The sequence below is a fragment of the Condylura cristata genome, unplaced genomic scaffold (assembly GCF_000260355.1).
Source record: "Condylura cristata isolate star-nosed mole 26May11 unplaced genomic scaffold, ConCri1.0 scaffold00032, whole genome shotgun sequence".
NCBI classification, from domain to species: Eukaryota; Metazoa; Chordata; class Mammalia; order Eulipotyphla; family Talpidae; genus Condylura; species Condylura cristata.
In genome coordinates, this window is record NW_004567133.1 from 15809930 (window position 1) to 15826974 (window position 17045).

At 50.9% G+C, this 17045-nt stretch overlaps 1 protein-coding gene across 1 annotated transcript in view; it reads left to right on the forward strand.

Annotated features, from left to right (window-relative positions):
• GRIN2A (glutamate receptor, ionotropic, N-methyl D-aspartate 2A) overlaps nucleotides 1–15201 on the forward strand; it is a 319112-nt gene extending 303911 nt beyond the window's left edge. Inside the window, exons 13-14 of the mRNA XM_004692131.1 lie at nucleotides 9210–9448; nucleotides 11843–15201. Of these exons, the coding sequence (XP_004692188.1) occupies nucleotides 9210–9448; nucleotides 11843–13633 (2030 nt within the window). The 3' untranslated portion in view covers nucleotides 13634–15201. The remainder of the gene's footprint in view (nucleotides 1–9209; nucleotides 9449–11842) is intronic.
• Nucleotides 15202–17045: the final 1844 nt, after the last annotated feature.

The following is a 17045-nucleotide window of genomic DNA, read 5'->3' on the forward strand; positions in this document are numbered from 1 at the left end:
GTGCCGCTAACTATGTCCTGTGTCTCCTTTCTGTTCTTCCTGCCCTGTCCCTCCTCTCTCCCTCCCAGCTTTCCTCTATCCCCAGCTCTCTCCTTCTCTTTCTCCTTCAGGCCACACCAAGTGTGTGTGCCCACCAAGCTCCCCGCCCTGACCTAGGCAGCGGGGACGCAGAGAGCACAGACGTTGTTCCTTTGCTTAAGGATTTTGCAGTCTGAGCGAGCTTGTTGACAGCACTGTAATAAAAAAGGATTTGAAGGCCGGTGATGTCATCTCACTTGCTGAAAGAAAGAAGATCTGTCTTGGCTTGGGATGTAGGATTACTGTTATCCTTACATCTACAGCCTTTTAAACCACAGGACCCTTTGTGATATTAAAAAGTCCTCACACTCTTACACAGTGAATCATGGGATTTTGAAGACTCTTGATTAAGAACATATGCAATGTCAAAAAGTTACTCGTATTCACTTATGCGTAACTCTAAGTCGTATCAGCTTGGCCATCTATATATGCGTGAAGCAAACTGCTTCGGTAGACTCCAGCCAGCAGTGCCTGGTACGCAGAGGATTTCTCGACCTCTTGCTGTTTTTCTGCAGTCTTATTCTGGAGCATTACTTCCCACCAACCTCACCCTTGTATGGAAAATTAGGGCCATGTACATTGTTTGACAATTGATTGAGGTGCCTCATCCAACCTTCTCTCCTCTTTCTCCTTTTCTTCTCCAAGAAACACAGGTTAGAAACCTGTGTGCATAAAATCCCCAACTCCAGCTCGCATGGCTGTTCATGTGGCCTTTGAAATACCAGCCAGATGGTGACAGGCAGCAGTGAACTCCGTGGACCTTGGGCTCCATCCGCAGAATAGAGACCCCAGTTGGAAGGTGGTGGTGAGACATTTGTGCCCAAGCCAGCCTGTCCCTGCAACCAACTGCTACATTGACGCTTGGCCCTATTTTTATTTTGGTTTTGTGACTTCTCAGCATTCTACAAAAATGGAATATTCTGACATTTAAATAAGGAAGATTTATCTTCCAGATTCAGTCTATTTGTGTCCAGAATCTTGTACAACCCCTTTCTCCCCCCCAGCCCCCAAAAGTATGCTGTTCTTTCCCAAAAAAATGGTTTGATGATCCCCACATCCACATACAGAGCTTCTAGATTCAGAAAGCAATTCTTTCCAGATTCAAGGTCACCTGAGTCAAGAGTGTAGAGTGAATGAGACTTAGACCCCAAGGTCAGTGATAGTTTGGTCTAGTTAACCCTACTCTACTCCAACACCACAGACTACAGCCCTAGATCTGAGCAGCAACTTGTTCCAGGACACCTGGACAGGAAAGGGATTTGGCCTCAAACCTGTAGATCCCAAACCATCCTTACTCCTGGGACCACAGCTCAGAGCTCAAGTTACCAAATCTGTTCTTGTTGAGAATATGAGCCTGCCAAAGATGGTGCCCTAGATTTTCTACAAAAAAAAAAAAAGTTTTTCCTTTACCATTTCCAACTCCATTTGGGCTTCTGAGAAAGCCATCGTGCCCAATTCCTGAGCAAGACATGAAACAGGATTGAAATGGGGTTAGTTCCCCTTTTGGTGTTCACAGCGAACCCTAATGGGAGCAGCAGCAACATCATCCTGACGTCTTTTGCTGGAGATGTGAGTGAGTTCCCTGTGGGGAACCACCAGGCTTCGTTGCCAAGATCTTTGATGGGAAGTTGCTTACCCAAAAGTCAGCACTGATTTCTGGATTTCAGAAAATATTCCTGACCCCTTACCCTGGGGCTTCACAGATTCCTTCCTTTCCTGGGATCCCACAGAGCCTCAGATCAGTGGGCCACAATCTTAATTAAGATTCAGATCCTTAATCAAGGAGAAGAGCCTGTCATCCAGAATCATCACCGCTTCACAAACCACCTACTATGTAGCAAACCCTGTATCAGGGTCTAAGGAAGAGTAAGACAGGATCCCTGTCCTAAGTAAACTCACCTCCCACTGGGAGAAGAGAGGAATGAGTGGAGAGTATACCCTAGTGGGACAGATCCTAACTGACAATAAACCCAGTGTGTCATGGAGGAAAATCCATGGTCTCATCCACATTCCTGTGCATTCAGAGAAGACTTCATAGAGCTGGAGACCTCTGACTGGGCCCCAGTTCTGTATGCATAAATAAATCTTAAAAAAAAAAAAAAAGGAAGGGAATACCATATCAAGATATCAGCTGCCACTTTTAACCTTCCTGCATGTCTCTTCCATGTATCTCCATGTCTTTCCTCCAAGTCTCCTTCCCAGCAGTACCAGAGTGCACGTCAGGCCAACAAACCTGCATGTGTTCAGTGATAGACAAAGCACTGTTGCTTAACTCAATTCCAGCAGCTGCCCTACTCAGAAATCCAGTGCATGGCATTCTGGGTCTTGTAGTCCAAGGCAGCTGCATATAAGTAGTGTTGGAAGGTGGCACCACCCCTTTGTGGAGGGGTGTCTGTTTCAGTGGGACCCTGGCTGGGGAAACACGGACAGCACCTGGAGAACATTGGGACCACAAGCAAGCAACTGTCTCGTCTGACAGCCCTGTCCTCAGAAGGCCCCACACTCCTTAGCGTGATAGCTGAGTCCTTTGCCACCTGGGTCCTGCCCTAAGGGTTCTTCTGAAGACCTTCTCTTCCCTGAAATTCTGCTTTCTCTTGAGCCCATAACACTTGTTGCCTCTGGCCTTGTGCCCATCCAGCCACCTCATCTTGCCATGCTTTTTTTGTGGTTTGCACGGCCTCTCTCCCACAGGACTCAACTGGTAGGGCCAAGGACTGTGCGTTTGTGGTTCTGTATGAAAATATAGAAATGCTGGCCACATGCTAAACGTCCTTTTTTTAGTGGCCTCACCTGTGAAATGGGTATGTGGTGGGAGCAGCCACCTTAGGTTGATTGGGGGGCTACCTGAGTTAATTTTTGAAAAGTCTAGCACTTTAAAAAGCCTAGAATGTGTGTGATTTTGTTAAATACAAGATAGAAAACTAGATAAACAGACAGCTCTGGGAGCCGATAGTAAGCCAGGTGCCGACACAAGGTCACACGGGCTATGTGCTAAAGGTAGGCACTGGCCACAGGTTCTCTGGCTGTAGTCTACCTCTTTCTGGACCCTACTAGATGATGGGACACTCTCCTATCTGCAGCTCATTCTAGGATTGTGTGTCCGAAACATTCTTTCATGTCATAGTGGAATGTTGTCTCCTTGGCTCGTCACACATTCCTTTTCTTTTCTTTTCTTTTCTTTTCTTTTTTAACAAGGCTGAGCCCCTTGGTTTCTGCCATGCTGGGTGGGGTGGCGAGGCCGGATGTACCATCGCACCTTGACCTGGCCGCCTGGGCGTCTCACGCCAGCTCTCGCAGCAGCGCTGTCTAGGAGGCTAGTCTCAGGCACACACAGTCTCCATCATCCCGCCTGTTCCCTTTATATCTCGTGTCTCCCTAGTTCCTGCCTCTTGAAGCCCCGCTGCTCTGCCTGTTAGCTGGTTATAGGAGAATAGGGAGAGCCCTGACTCTACTCTTTGTCCCGGACACACAGCCTTCCCCGAGGTGGTGCAGAGCCCAGAGGTCAGCCGAGATCCTTGTGACAGGCAACGTCAGTCTTCCTGTGTCTGAAGACAGATTTAGGAAGAACCTGGGGGCAGACATAACTTGCATGCGTGCAAAGGCAGTCTCAGCGCTCATGAACTGCCTGTCCTCAGAGAAGTAAACAGGAAGAGAGGGCGTTTGGTGGCGCAGGGATGGACAGGAGGTGTCTGGCTGCAAACCCAAAGCTGCCCAGGCTCCCTACTCCCGGGAGAGCATTTAGCTTTTGTCTTCCCAGCAAGAATGAGTCTGCTTCTAGAAGGAGAGTTAATTGTCCAGCAGCCAAGATCACACTGACAAAGATCATGGCCTCTGGGTAATGGGAGAAACTGACAGCGGGATGAGAATCGTAGAGCCAGTGCTTGAAAACAGTGACATGGGCTGCTTCCCCCAAGCCAAGGACACGCACGCTGCAGCCTCGCTCTCAGGCTCACCGCAGGAACCCCTATGCTCTGTTTTAGAGTGCAGGAAAACTCAGCAAACAGGTCTGAACATTTTTGCGATGGTGCCTAACTCAAACCTCGAGATGTGAGGAAAGAAACAGAGGCAGAAACAGAATATAGGGATTCGATGCTGACTACATGCTGCAGGCCACGAGAAATATCAAAACCATAAACCACCGTCCCTGGTCTCCCTGAAGGAGATTACGGTATACTTGAGTAAATTAAAAGCGAAATAAGAAAGTATCTGAACTATAGTTCAGTACATGCGTAGAAGGCCACGAAGCAGGGAATGATTAACTGGAAAATGACTGGAACAGGCTGTAATTGGTACTGAAAAATGAGCATTTGCTCTCCTTTGGGGGATGCAGGTCTGATTTACCAAGTTGACTTATTCAGCGCGAGCTGTGGCTTGGGCAGAGAGCAGAGGAGGGGAGTTCGAAAGGGAGGGCAGTGATGTTTTAGAACCAGGCTGACCCTGTTCCCGATGACAAACCTGGCTCTCAGGGGATCAAGTCCCAACAGGAGATATGCTGAGGATTGAAAACATGGTGAGAAGACCCATTTCTGTGTCCTCACAAACTCCAAGCGGAGGCCCAGAGGCATCTGGACAGAGGCTGGTGGTGGGCGGAGGAGGAAACAAGCACTTCTCCCACCCTGCGCTGGGTACAGGCCCCAGCGCTGCCACAGGAAAAGAACCAGCCCCACTGCCCAGTAACTGACACCTGCCTATGGGTGAATTTATTTTTTAAGATTTATTTTATTTATTTATGCGCACAAAAACTGGGGTACAGGCCAGAGGTACAGGGGGTGAGATGACTGACCAGAGGCAGAGTGGGGAGCAGAACAGGCAGATCTACTGGAATATACTGCTGAGGGGAGCAGCAGGGAGACAGGAGGGGTCTGCTGCGCCACGTGGGCCAGTCCCTGGCTGAGAATGGAACTCAAGCCACAGCGGCAATAGTGCTGAGACTTAACCCCTGGCCACCAGAGAGGATCCTAATTTTTTTAAGATTTATTTTTATTTATTTATGCATATAAAAACTGGGGAACAGGCCAGAGGTGCAGGGGTGAGAGTGTTCACCAGAGACAGAGTGGGGAGCAGAACAGGCAGATCAACCAAAACCCACTGCTGAGGGGAGCAGCAGGCGGGTCAGGAGAGGTCTGCTGCGCCATGGGCGTCAGCTCCCTGGCTGGGAATCGTGGCTGGCGACAGCCCGATAATGCTGACTTTAACCCCTGTGCCACTAAGGAGACCCCTAAGGGTGAATTTATAAGGAGATATAATTCTTGTTCTTTTCTCCTATACATATGTATACTTTTTAGTCCTGATGACAAAAGTCATCCATGTATATATACAGCTGTGCACTGCTTGATGGCAGGGCTGTGGCCTGGAGACTTCCTTGTACAAACGCAATGTTAGCAGTGGCTTCTGTGCACTTAGGAGCCACGGTGAACAAAACAGCACAAGATTAAATCAAGCACAAGGGAAAACGATGCTATTGAGAGATACAGTGAACACGGGTGGGCGCAGCTGCCATCTGTGTGAACTGCTGAATTGCTGTGGCCCTGCACTGTCACCAGGGGAGAGAAGACTGGGACCTCTGTCCCTCTGCAGCCACACGCTCATGATGGCATGTGTGAACGTGTGAGGTTGTGATGCAATGGGAGGCTGGCTGATGTGGGGGCCTCCATGCCGCAGACACATCGACGTACAGGATTAAAAGCCTGTGCACACAGCACCCAGCATTAGCCAAAAGGAAGGAATTCCTTAGCAGATGGGAACGTCCCACGGTACCTGTCAGGTAAGGGGCAGCAGCTGAAGGCCTGGAGGCGGAGCTTTGATATCCATGCAAGGGCCCCGAGCTGTGTAACCATAGTAGAAAACGGTACCACTGCATAAAGCTGGAACCTTGAATATGAAGAAAATGGCCATCAATGCCAGGAAAGTATAGGAGAGCTCGCCATCTATTTGAAGCCAAGAAATTATAACCCAAGTAAGTAGAGTTCTACATGTGCAACTACCTGAACGGTGTGGTGATTACAGTACATATTGATTTCATACAAAACTGGCATGTGGAAAGCCACTGGCCCCATGGCAGGAGCAAACCCCAGCCCCTGCCTGGAGGGACATGTCTGGAGCCTGGGAGCTCCAGGAGAGGACAGCAAGGCTGGAGACCGGTTCGTCATCAGAAGTTACAAGTGCTTCAAGGAAGTAATCTACTATGAAACTCAGCACACATCACAAACCAAAGGATGAAAACCCCCAAGGACTGATGCGACAGTGCAGAAATTAATATGAAAATCTGTATTTGACATCATTAAATGTATAAAAGTTCTAGAAATCAAATAAAAGAGCAGCATGTGATGATATAAAAAGGACAGAAGTTTAGAAGAGCCAGAGGAATGCCACCATTAAAGCAGATTAAAATGAAATCACAAAGCTTAGTATTACTAATGAATGAATAAATGAAGTGTTAATGAGCTGTTAACACAGATCTGTGGGAACCGTCTAATGGAAGGACAGGGAGACGAGGAATGGAAAAATATTCAAGTTAATAACCGAGAGGCAAGACGGGAAGGTCCAAAATATCTTGAGCAAAATTTTCAGAAGATTAAAACAGATAAGGTGACGATGTGTCTTTCGGGAACTGTACCTTAGGGCTTCTTGAATCACTGTGCCCCTCGCTGAAACCCGAGACATTGGCACACTCATGTGTATGAGGATGTGTGGACCTCCCCTCGCCGCAGGTGGGAATGCGCCCCACACCACCGTGGTGCTGGGCAGGGGACCTCTCCTGCAAAGGTAACCGTGTCCCCGCCCTGCAATCCGGCAGCGATGGGCCTCCGCACCTGCCCTAGGGAGTTGAAAATTTAACTACACAGTGGATGTCATAGCACTTTTATTCATAGCTGCCCACACTCGGGAACAACCAAGATGTCCCGCGGTAGGTCAGCAGGCCAACAAGCTGTATGTCTGTGCAGTGGGCTGCTACTCAGTGATAAAAAGAAAGGAGCTGTCACCCCATGGAAAGACGGAGGAGGCTTAAATGCACACTGCAAAGGGAAGGAAGCTGGAAAGGCTGCTGGTGGGTCGGTGACAGACAGCAGAGCCCACTGGTCCTGACAGGCTCCCGGGAGCCCGAGAGTGCAGCGGCTCACCGTGCGGGCTTGTAACCACACGCTGGGATGTTCACACCAGGGGAGTCACCTCATCTGTGATGGGGGTCTCATGGGTCCCTGTGGTCAAGCAACTCCATGTGACTGTGTGGGGTTCCGATATTACGACGTCTGGAATGGCGCAACTGTAGAGATGGTTAGAAGATCAGCAGTTGCCACGTACTGGGGTGGGGGTGGGAGAGGAAGAGGTGGCCCAGGGGATCTCAGAGCAGTGAATCGCTCCGTGTCGTTCTGTAATGGTGGGTCCACATGATGGAGCATGTGACAAAGCCTGTCACCCGCACAGCACAGAGAGTGAGTCCCAACATAAGCCGTGGGCTTCAGTGAATAATCACGTAACAACATTGGTTCACAACTTATAAAGACTGGATGCATGAATGCCAGATGTTAGCAGAGGAGTGGGGGGAGGGTGTATGTGGGAATTCTTACTTTCTGCTCAGTTTTTCAATAAATCAGACACTACTCCCCAAAATTAGCTCGATTAACTTTTTTAAAGGGTAGGATGGGGACAGTTAATATTCATAGTGACAGTGGGCGAGATATTTTTCCCCCAGAATTAACACTATGAGTCATCAGACAGAACAGGCACTCTGCAGCCAGAGCAGAGCAAATAAAACAAACCCACACTAGGGTTCCGCACCCAAGACAGAATGAAACTCTCAAAAGCAATGACAGAAAACATAGATTGCATAGAAAGGAATGACAGTTAGACTGTCGGCCGACCTCTCGGTCTAAAGAGAAGACTCTCTAAGATCTTCAAAAGGAAAATAACATCTTCAAGAAAATATAATTGGCAAAGTTCTGTGTTCTACCAAATCATTCAAGAGTGAGAACAAATCAAAAACAACACAATAGTTCTCAAAACTTAAAAAAAAAAAAAGGCATTATGAAAGCAATAATTCTGGTGACCTCTTCAAAAGAGAATCAAAAATTTGAAGTATTTTATTTCCTTTTCTCTGCATTCTCTTATTACATCTTCCATGTAACAAATGATATAGCTAGAAGATAGGTCCATCTAGAGACACAAAATCTCACTGATATCTCACCTCAATAATCACGTGTAGACAGTCATATTTTCCATTTAACATGTATCTTCCATGATTTTTACTGCTCTTGAAGGGCAATTTGGAAAGCTGAATCATTGTCTGAGTACTGTAGTCTCGTGAATTGCTAGACAGTAAAATTGCTAGACATTTAAATCAGAATTTTTTCCTAAGTGGCAACTGGATAAAATGCACATAAAAGAGAAAATTGTGTCACTGGCATCTCCCCCGCCCCAAACACCACCAGACCTGCCTCTTTAACTGCCTGCACCAGTGGGGAGGTGTTCAGCTCGCAAAGGGCCCTCAGAGCCAGCGGAGATGTTTCTTGTCCGTGAAGCTTTGTACCTGAAGTGTACTGCTCGTGGGTGGCTTTTGGAATCACCCTGGAGAAGCTAAGGGAGAGAGAAGAGACTAAGGTGTTTGAGGGCTGTTGCATGCCGGCACTGTGCTGGGGTTTCCCCTTTGGTGGTGGCCAGCAGACGGCCAGTTACAGGCACTTCGCCAGGCAGGGCCAGCTTAGAGCGCTGTCTGGGCGAGTTCCTCTGACCTTCAGCGCAAGTCGGGGGTACCTCACCATTACACCCAATTCAGACAGGGAAACCATGACTCCACCTCATGCTGTTCAGAGCGGGACGTCTTCCCACCCGGGAGCTGCCAGTCCATCCCACGACCTGCTCCAGATGTGCGCATGTTGGGACAGTGGGCAGAAACAATGATGGAGACCGAACATTAGCTAAATAGAACAGGGCTGCACCAGATGCTCTCGGTTGCTTCATTCTCCCTTGTGTAGATAGCCAGGTAGGTGTTTCCTGTCTTCACTCACCAGTGTGCAAATATAGGAAGGGGACCTTGCCTTGAGTCTTAAGCACTAAGCCGCGCGTCCGGGAGGCCACGCCTGTCCCACTGTGCTCGCCCTGCTCCTCACCACGATGTCTTGTCTCACGTCCAGGGGAGATGGAGGAGCTGGAGACGCTGTGGCTCACGGGCATCTGCCACAACGAGAAGAATGAGGTGATGAGCAGCCAGCTGGACATCGACAACATGGCAGGCGTGTTCTACATGCTGGCGGCCGCCATGGCGCTCAGCCTCATCACCTTCATCTGGGAGCACCTGTTCTACTGGAAGCTGCGCTTCTGCTTCACCGGCGTGTGCTCTGACCGCCCGGGCCTGCTCTTCTCCATCAGCAGGGTCAGTACCCCCAGCGGCCTGAGCAGAAGGGCGCGGGGCTCCTGGCAGGGAGCAGGGGCAGCGGGGGCAGGAGTCCCGGCTCCGGGTGGGTCTGCACCTCCTCTCCCACTCACCAGCCCATCTCGGGCCTCCGGAAGCAGGGGTTCCGTGCAGGGTTACCAGCCCAGATGCTGTGGAGCCAGGACGGGTTTGGGGTTTTTTTGGGGGGGGGAGAGGGGGAAGGTTGAATGGGCGCAGCAGGCTGGGCCTGACCACAGGAGAGACGGGAAAGGCCACAATCTGGACGCCAAGGTGGGTGACTGAGGCAAGCCGCGTGATGCCAGCGGGGCAGCCGGACTCTGTCACTCTGTGGAGAATTGTGGGAATGTGGGGCCCATGTCATCAGACAATGCGGTCAGCTGATTCTATGTGAAATCTTTTGAGTTTTGACTGCTTGTGACTCACTTGTTTAAACACACACACGCTCTCCCACCAAAGGCCCCAGGGGCCAGGCACAGCCAGGTTGTGGCCTCCTTCATCAGCTCCCAGATATGCCACCAACACGACTCACATTTGGTGCAGGCTCCAGGCCCCATGGCGGCCGCTCGCACGGCCTGACGCCACCATCTGTGCACCGGGGCCTGGTAGCATGCCAAGAGCCCGTGCAGCCCTGCGCGGTGAGACGAGAAGGGCAGGGAGCAGCCCCCAAGCGCAGCCCAGCCAGTGCGACCCCAGCTGCTGAAGAGCCCGGTGCCAGCAGGGGCCTTATGTGTGGCTTTGTGAAAATGGAGTCGTGACACGGCCCCCAGCCAGACGGCGGCCACGGGAAACGCTGCTGTGCCAGGGGCCACTGGGGATTCTCCTTGGTATCCACTTCACTCACCTTCAGCTCCAGGAAGAGGAGCCCAGACTACAGATGGGGAATCCCAGGGAGGAGGCCAAGGGGCCCTCACGGCCACACAGGCTTGGTGGGGCCAAGGTTTGCGCCCAGGCGTCCTGTCCCAGCCAGAGCCCCCCTCTGCAGGAGACACAATGCGTCCTGGCTGCCCAGTACCCAGCCCCAAAACCCTCCCCCGCCCCACACCCACCAGTGTAGCCTCTCACTCCGGAAATTTGTTGAATGAGGGTTTGAGACATTTGTATTTGGTTGCGAGCACCTCATTTTGCTTGCCAAAGTTTATTAGGAAAACTAAACAGGAAACTTGTGTATTCTCAGCATTTGGTGATCTTAAGAACTTTGGAGATTCCGAAGGCACACATTAGCTGCGTGAGGACGGTTTATTTCCTCTGCTTAATGGCATCGTGAGCCTGGATTCTGCGCAAATATATATTTCCTATTTAGATTGTGGCATCTAAACACACAGATTGCTTAAACACGGCCACGTGTGTGCAGATAACTAGGTATTGTGCCAACTTTAAGCTCATTCTCTTCCCCCAGTCCTAAAGGTTTTTCATATCCGAGTGACTGGGGTCGGGGGGAGGGGTATGTTGACCAAGTGGCTCTGCTGTGCTTCTGGGGAGTCCTCCTTGCTCTGGGATGGACGTTCCCTTTGCCTGGGCTGCACGGGGAGCCACATGATGAGGATGAGCTGAACCCCTCCCTCCAGTTCCCAGCATCTTGAGGGATGGGGGGCAGATTGGGGCTCTTGGGGCTCCTGGGCACTAACCCTCAGCTCTATGTCCAGCACTCACATGTGAACATGCCCACGACGACCGTGCGGGGTGCAGTGAGTGAAAATCCAAGAGGCTGACTCGGAGATTTAGGGCTCCACCCCCGCCTTCTGCTCTCTCCTGCGACGGCTTCACTGGCAGACACAGGCCCCTAGAATTGCATCTCATGCCTGCTCCTCCTACCCCCGCATCAGTGCCGGTCCCTCTGCAGCCCCTGCATGGCTGCGCACACCCCTAGACTGGTCACTGAAGGGGCGTTTTCCAGTTGCCTTTCTCGGGACCATTGTCTTGATCAGTTGCTTCAGGGTGTGGGTAGGGCTGACTCCCCCGAAGAATTAATCACGGTGGACCTTTCATGCTGACCACAGCTAGCTCCCTGGTATCCACACGCCAAAGAGGATCCTGAGAAGTTTAACAAAAGTCTGCTTGGGTGCTGGGTGGTCAGTTATATATCCTTCCATGCCAGCCGGGAGGCCCTAAGGCCCTCTGGCTGCAAGAGTGTGAGTTGATAGCTCTTCTGACTCCAAGTGTGGCTGCTTGCAATAGTCAGGTGATCCTGAGTCAGAGATTCTGAGCTAGGTGGGCCCGGAGTATGGCCTCAGACCTCTGAGAAACATTGCCGGGCCCAGCCGGGGTGGCACTGCCGTGGCAGGGCTCCTCCAGGGACACGTCTCGCTCTGCAGGTGCCGCGTGGTCTGCGCTTGCTGCTGCTGACGCTTCTTGCTGTGTCTGTTCCTCCCACAGGGCATTTACAGCTGCATCCACGGAGTGCACATCGAGGACAAGAAGAAGTCTCCCGACTTCAACCTGACTGGATCGCAGAGCAACATGCTAAAGCTCCTCCGGTCTGCCAAAAACATGTCCCACATGAACTCCTCGAGGATGGATTCCCCCAAGCGGGCTGCTGACTTCATCCAAAGAGGCTCCCTCCTGGTAGACATGGCTTCTGATAAGGGCAACTTGATATATGCAGACAACAGGTCCTTCCAAGGGAAAGACAGCATTTTTGGAGACAACATGAGTGAACTCCAAACGTTTGTGGCCAATAGGCACAAGGACAACCTCAACAACTACGTGTTCCAGGGACAGCACCCTCTCACGCTCAACGAGTCCAACCCTAACACCGTGGAGGTGGCCGTGAGCACGGAATCCAAAGGCAACTCCAGGCCCCGGCAGCTCTGGAAGAAATCCATGGAGTCGCTGCGCCAAGACTCACTGACCCAGAACCCCGTCTCCCAAAGGGACGAGGGCACCGTGGAGAATAGGACCCACTCCCTCAAAAGTCCACGGTACCTTCCCGAGGAGGTGGCTCACTCTGACATTTCAGAAGCGTCCAGCCGGGCCACGTGCCACAGGGACCCCGGCACCAACAAGAATCACAAGACCAAGGACAACTTCCGCAGGTCCATGGCCACCAAGCCCCCCAAGGACAGCAGTGAGGTCGAGCGCTCCTATGTGAAAACCAAAGCCAGCTCCCCCAGGGACAAGATCTACACCATCGATGGTGAGAAGGAGCCCAGTTTCCACCTGGACCCTCCCCAGTTTGTGGAAAACATGGCCATTCCAGAGAACATGGACTTCCCCGATGCCTACCAGGATCCAGGCGAGAACTTCCGCAAGGGGGACTCCTCACTGCCCACCAGCAGGAACCCCCTGCACAATGAAGACGCGCTCCCCAACAACGACCAGTACAAACTCTACACCAAGCACTTCACCTTGAAAGACAAGAGCTCCCCGCACAGCGAGGGCAGCGACCGCTACCGGCAGAGCTCCACGCACTGCAGGAGCTGCCTGTCCAACCTCCCCACCTACGCAGGCCACTTCACCATGCGGTCCCCCTTCAAGTGCGACGCCTGCCTGCGGATGGGGAACCTCTACGACATCGATGAAGACCAGATGCTGCAGGAGACGGGGAACCCCACCTCCCAGGAGGAGGTCTACCAGCAGGACTGGGCCCAGAATAATGCCCTCCAGCTCCAGAAGAACAAGCTGCGGATCAGCCGCCAGCACTCTTACGACAACATTCTCGACAAACCCAGGGAGACAGACCTCAGCAGGCCCTCCCGGAGCATCAGCCTCAAGGACAGGGAACGGCTGCTGGAGGGAAATTTGTACGGGAGTCTCTTTAGTGTCCCCTCAAGCAAACTCTTGGGGAACAAAAGCTCCCTGTTCCCCCAGGGCCTGGAGGACAGCAAGCGGAGCAAGTCCCTCTTGCCAGACCACACGTCCGACAACCCTTTCCTCCACACCTATGGGGACGACCATCGCCTGGTCATCGGGAGGTGCCCCTCGGACCCTTACAAACACTCGTTGCCGTCCCAGGCTGTGAGCGACAGCTACCTGCGGTCGTCCTTGAGGTCCACGGCATCGTACTGTTCCAGGGACAGTAGAGGCCACAACGACGTGTACATTTCAGAGCATGGTATGCCTTATGCTGCAAATAAGAATAATATGTACTCAACCCCCAGGGTTTTAAATTCCTGCAGCAATAGACGTGTGTACAAGAAAATGCCTAGTATTGAATCTGATGTTTAAAACCTTCCACTCATGTTTGACCTATAGGGAAACATACGTCACAGCCACCGTTCCGGAGGGTAAATGTTGGGTGTCCAGTAGTACCCTGCGAGGAGGAGGAGAACACAGGAAGGTATTTTTTTTGTTGGTTCTTTTGCACATGGCTCCATGCCATAGTCTTCCACTCAAGGAATCTTGTGAGGTGTGTGCTGAGCACAGCAGATACCAGGTAGGTGAATCCTTAACCAAAAAAATTTAAAGCAAAACCACCCATGAGTGAGAGGGCAGGTCTCCTGGACAGGCCCACTGGGTATGTTGGCAGTAACGATGCCTCGGATGCCAATGGCGATGGTATGCTTTCCTATATTCCACATTCCATTGAGACCAACCCATCATGTAACTTCCTCATCAGAAACGCCTAACGGTTTCTCTACTACAGAATAAGCAATATGGTATGCATGTACTCTGACACAGACACGGTAAAGCAGTTAAGAATGCATCTGCGCCATAGTGAGATTGACATGTGCAAGAGAATAGGAGGTTGCGGCTTTGTTGTTATGCCTTCCATCACAACCCCGCCCCCCCTGCCCCGCACCCCAGGCTCCCCCCCCAAAGAATAGCAAATCGGTGTGTACGCGGTACCTGCGCTACCTTCATCCTGGTCCATTCCCAAGACGTATCTGGAGCAAAAGGCCCAAAGGCCTTCACTCGGAGAGCGGCGAGACTCTCTCCCGACGTCCATGTGCGTGTTTCACGGACGCTCCCACCCTCGGCCTCGGGGGTCATGTTCAGAGCTGCGTAAGCGAACACGTGTGTCCTCGGTACCTCAGTGTGGACCTTCTGTCTGTGACACAGCGGCCGTTGTCCTTTATCCCGAAGACCCCCGTGTACGTAAGTTTGCATCTCCCCCTTCTGGTGATGACTCAGGGTTGTATAGTATCTGTTACCCCTCCCGTCCCAGAGTAACCATTATGTGTGCGGACGTAAACAGCCGTGGCGGCGTCTCGTTACTGTGTGTTGCCGTCCCGAGCGGCTGACGTGGTTTCACGTGCCGGCAGCCCTGTGTGTCCCGTGACCTGTGACAAGTACAAAGCCATCTGTCTGCTGAAGGCTAGCGTGGGCTTAGGCTTATCTTCCTTCATGTCACGAACTGCAGTGGGACGCTTGTCTCCACCCCAGCCCTCTTAAATCAAAGCCTTCAAAACACAAGAGACACTCAGGCTTCTATCCTGAGCATCCTCCAAACTCTGGATAAACTTTAGTACGACAAGTGGTTTCTCTCTTCTGAAATATTCGTTCTATTAGAGCCAAACGGTTTCACAAGCACCAACAGAAACGCGTGGGAAATTTCTCAAAGCATTTGTCATTTCTGAGTCTCTTGCACTCACCCCTTCTTATTCAAATCCAACGCGTGAATAATAAGATATGAAATGATGCTAAATTTTTAGAAATCGGGGAGTGGGGGCAAGCTGCCCGGCAAGCTCTCAGCACCCTGCTTATGCAAAGCATTCCCCCCCCCCAACAAAGGCATTTGTTGTGGTGTTTTGTCAACACAAAACTTTCTAATTTACAAATTGAATGTTATAAAATTCACAAGCAACATTCATTAAATATTTTATGTAGTTCTGATCTAGTAATTAGTGTACATTCTGGAAATATTTGGGGTAACTCACTATGATTCTTTGCCGAGTTCCTGAGTCTGTTTGGGAAATGCTACAGAAACTGTAGCCCAGCCTGGACCAGCCTGACCTTTTCTGATTTCCTGTGATTCCTAAAGGGGCCAGCGAGGCAGGTTGAAAGATACCATCTCCCTTCGATTCCTGGCACATCTCTGTCTTGTAGGTAGTATTTTCCTGCAACTGAGAAGGTGCAGGGATAATTCTCTTAGAGAACTTGAGGGTCCAGTGAATGGCTCCATCTTCGGGAATGGGTACCCGAATCTAGACCGATCTAGACTGATGAAAAGTAATTGCAATAAATGTCACAGTCGACAGTGGATTGTGAGAGGCAGCAGTGGGAAGGAAACCTTCCCATCATCCCTGAGGTCATAGGCAGTAGGGGCCCCCTAGGCTTCGAAAAAATGCTCTTGAACATGGCATTTCACTTCTTGGAGGTTTTAACTTCAATGGCCCAAGACTCAACAATAGAGAAGCCTGAAATGAAGGGCTGTGACCCTTCAGTTGTGACCCCGATTTCCAATCACAGGCACACCTATGACTGTACCGTCTTTCAGAAGCTTTTGCCCTGACCCTTCCATTCATTGAATTTCTTTCCAGACCTCTAGACCCCCAGCCAGAATCACCTCTCTGTCCTAACAAGACTGACTGACAACATGAAATGAGTTAGAGTCTCTCCAGAACAGAGAACAATGTTACATCATCCATCCACAGACGCGTTCTGTTCTCCTCAAAACCCAGGGGGCTGCCAAACATGACAGAGGGCTCCAGGGAGAGTGGAGTTACATTTGGAATGACTCCATAGATCTAAAAGTCTCCTTCTAGTAACTTTATTTCTGCTGCTAACCCCATACTTCTCTAGATTAAAAAAAAAAAAAAAAAAAAAACCAAAAAGGTGGCTTTGGAAATAATCAGCAGTGAAAACAAAATTCTTTCTTTAACACATAAAGTGAACTTCAAAATAAGTAATCAAAACTGGCTGCCAAGCACAGAAAATACATAATTTCTCTGACTCTTGATTGGCAGGACCACGAACATAAAATCATTGACCAGAAATTGGCTGGTCAACTAAGTAATCCGGTCAATTCTGTTCTTGGAGATGCGGTATCAGGAAACTCCCGAGAGCTCCTGGACAGGAGGGGACGGGAATTAGACAGAAGCCCTGGACCAGGGTCCTTGATGATGGTTCCTCTGACACATCCCAGCTCTGAGACCTGAGATCTGCGGATGCCAAGGACCCGGAACCTCCAAGCCCCAATGTGTGCCCGATCTTCACCTGACTCAGTGATACCTGGCACCTGCGATGATACTTCATGGAGGCGAAATGGTTTCCTGTCCTTGAGAAGGGCCTGGCTGGTCCAGCTGAGCCCGGAGACTCATGCCAGTGTCCATGAGTCACCGCACACCTGACCGCCTCAAATGTTCCTTGTAAGAGCAGCATCTTGTCGGGCATGACTTCCACCCTGGGAAGCCTTCAGGTTCTGGCAGAGGGCTCTGTCCTTCCACCTGCATGTCAGTAGGCATTGCCTGATTCTCTAGGAAGGCTGAGCCCTCGTGGCTCCGTGAGGTGAGAGGCTTCCACTGCCACCCCACCCCAGGCCTCTTCTGCAAGTCTTGCTGCATCTTCCAGCCAGTGATTTTTCTGTGCATCTTGTGGATAGTGCTTGGTTTCCAAATCCCCTATTTTGGCGGGTGTCTGAGAAGTTTTCGTCCTTCGCTTTTCTGATAAAAAGCATTAAAATTCACCCATTGCAGCA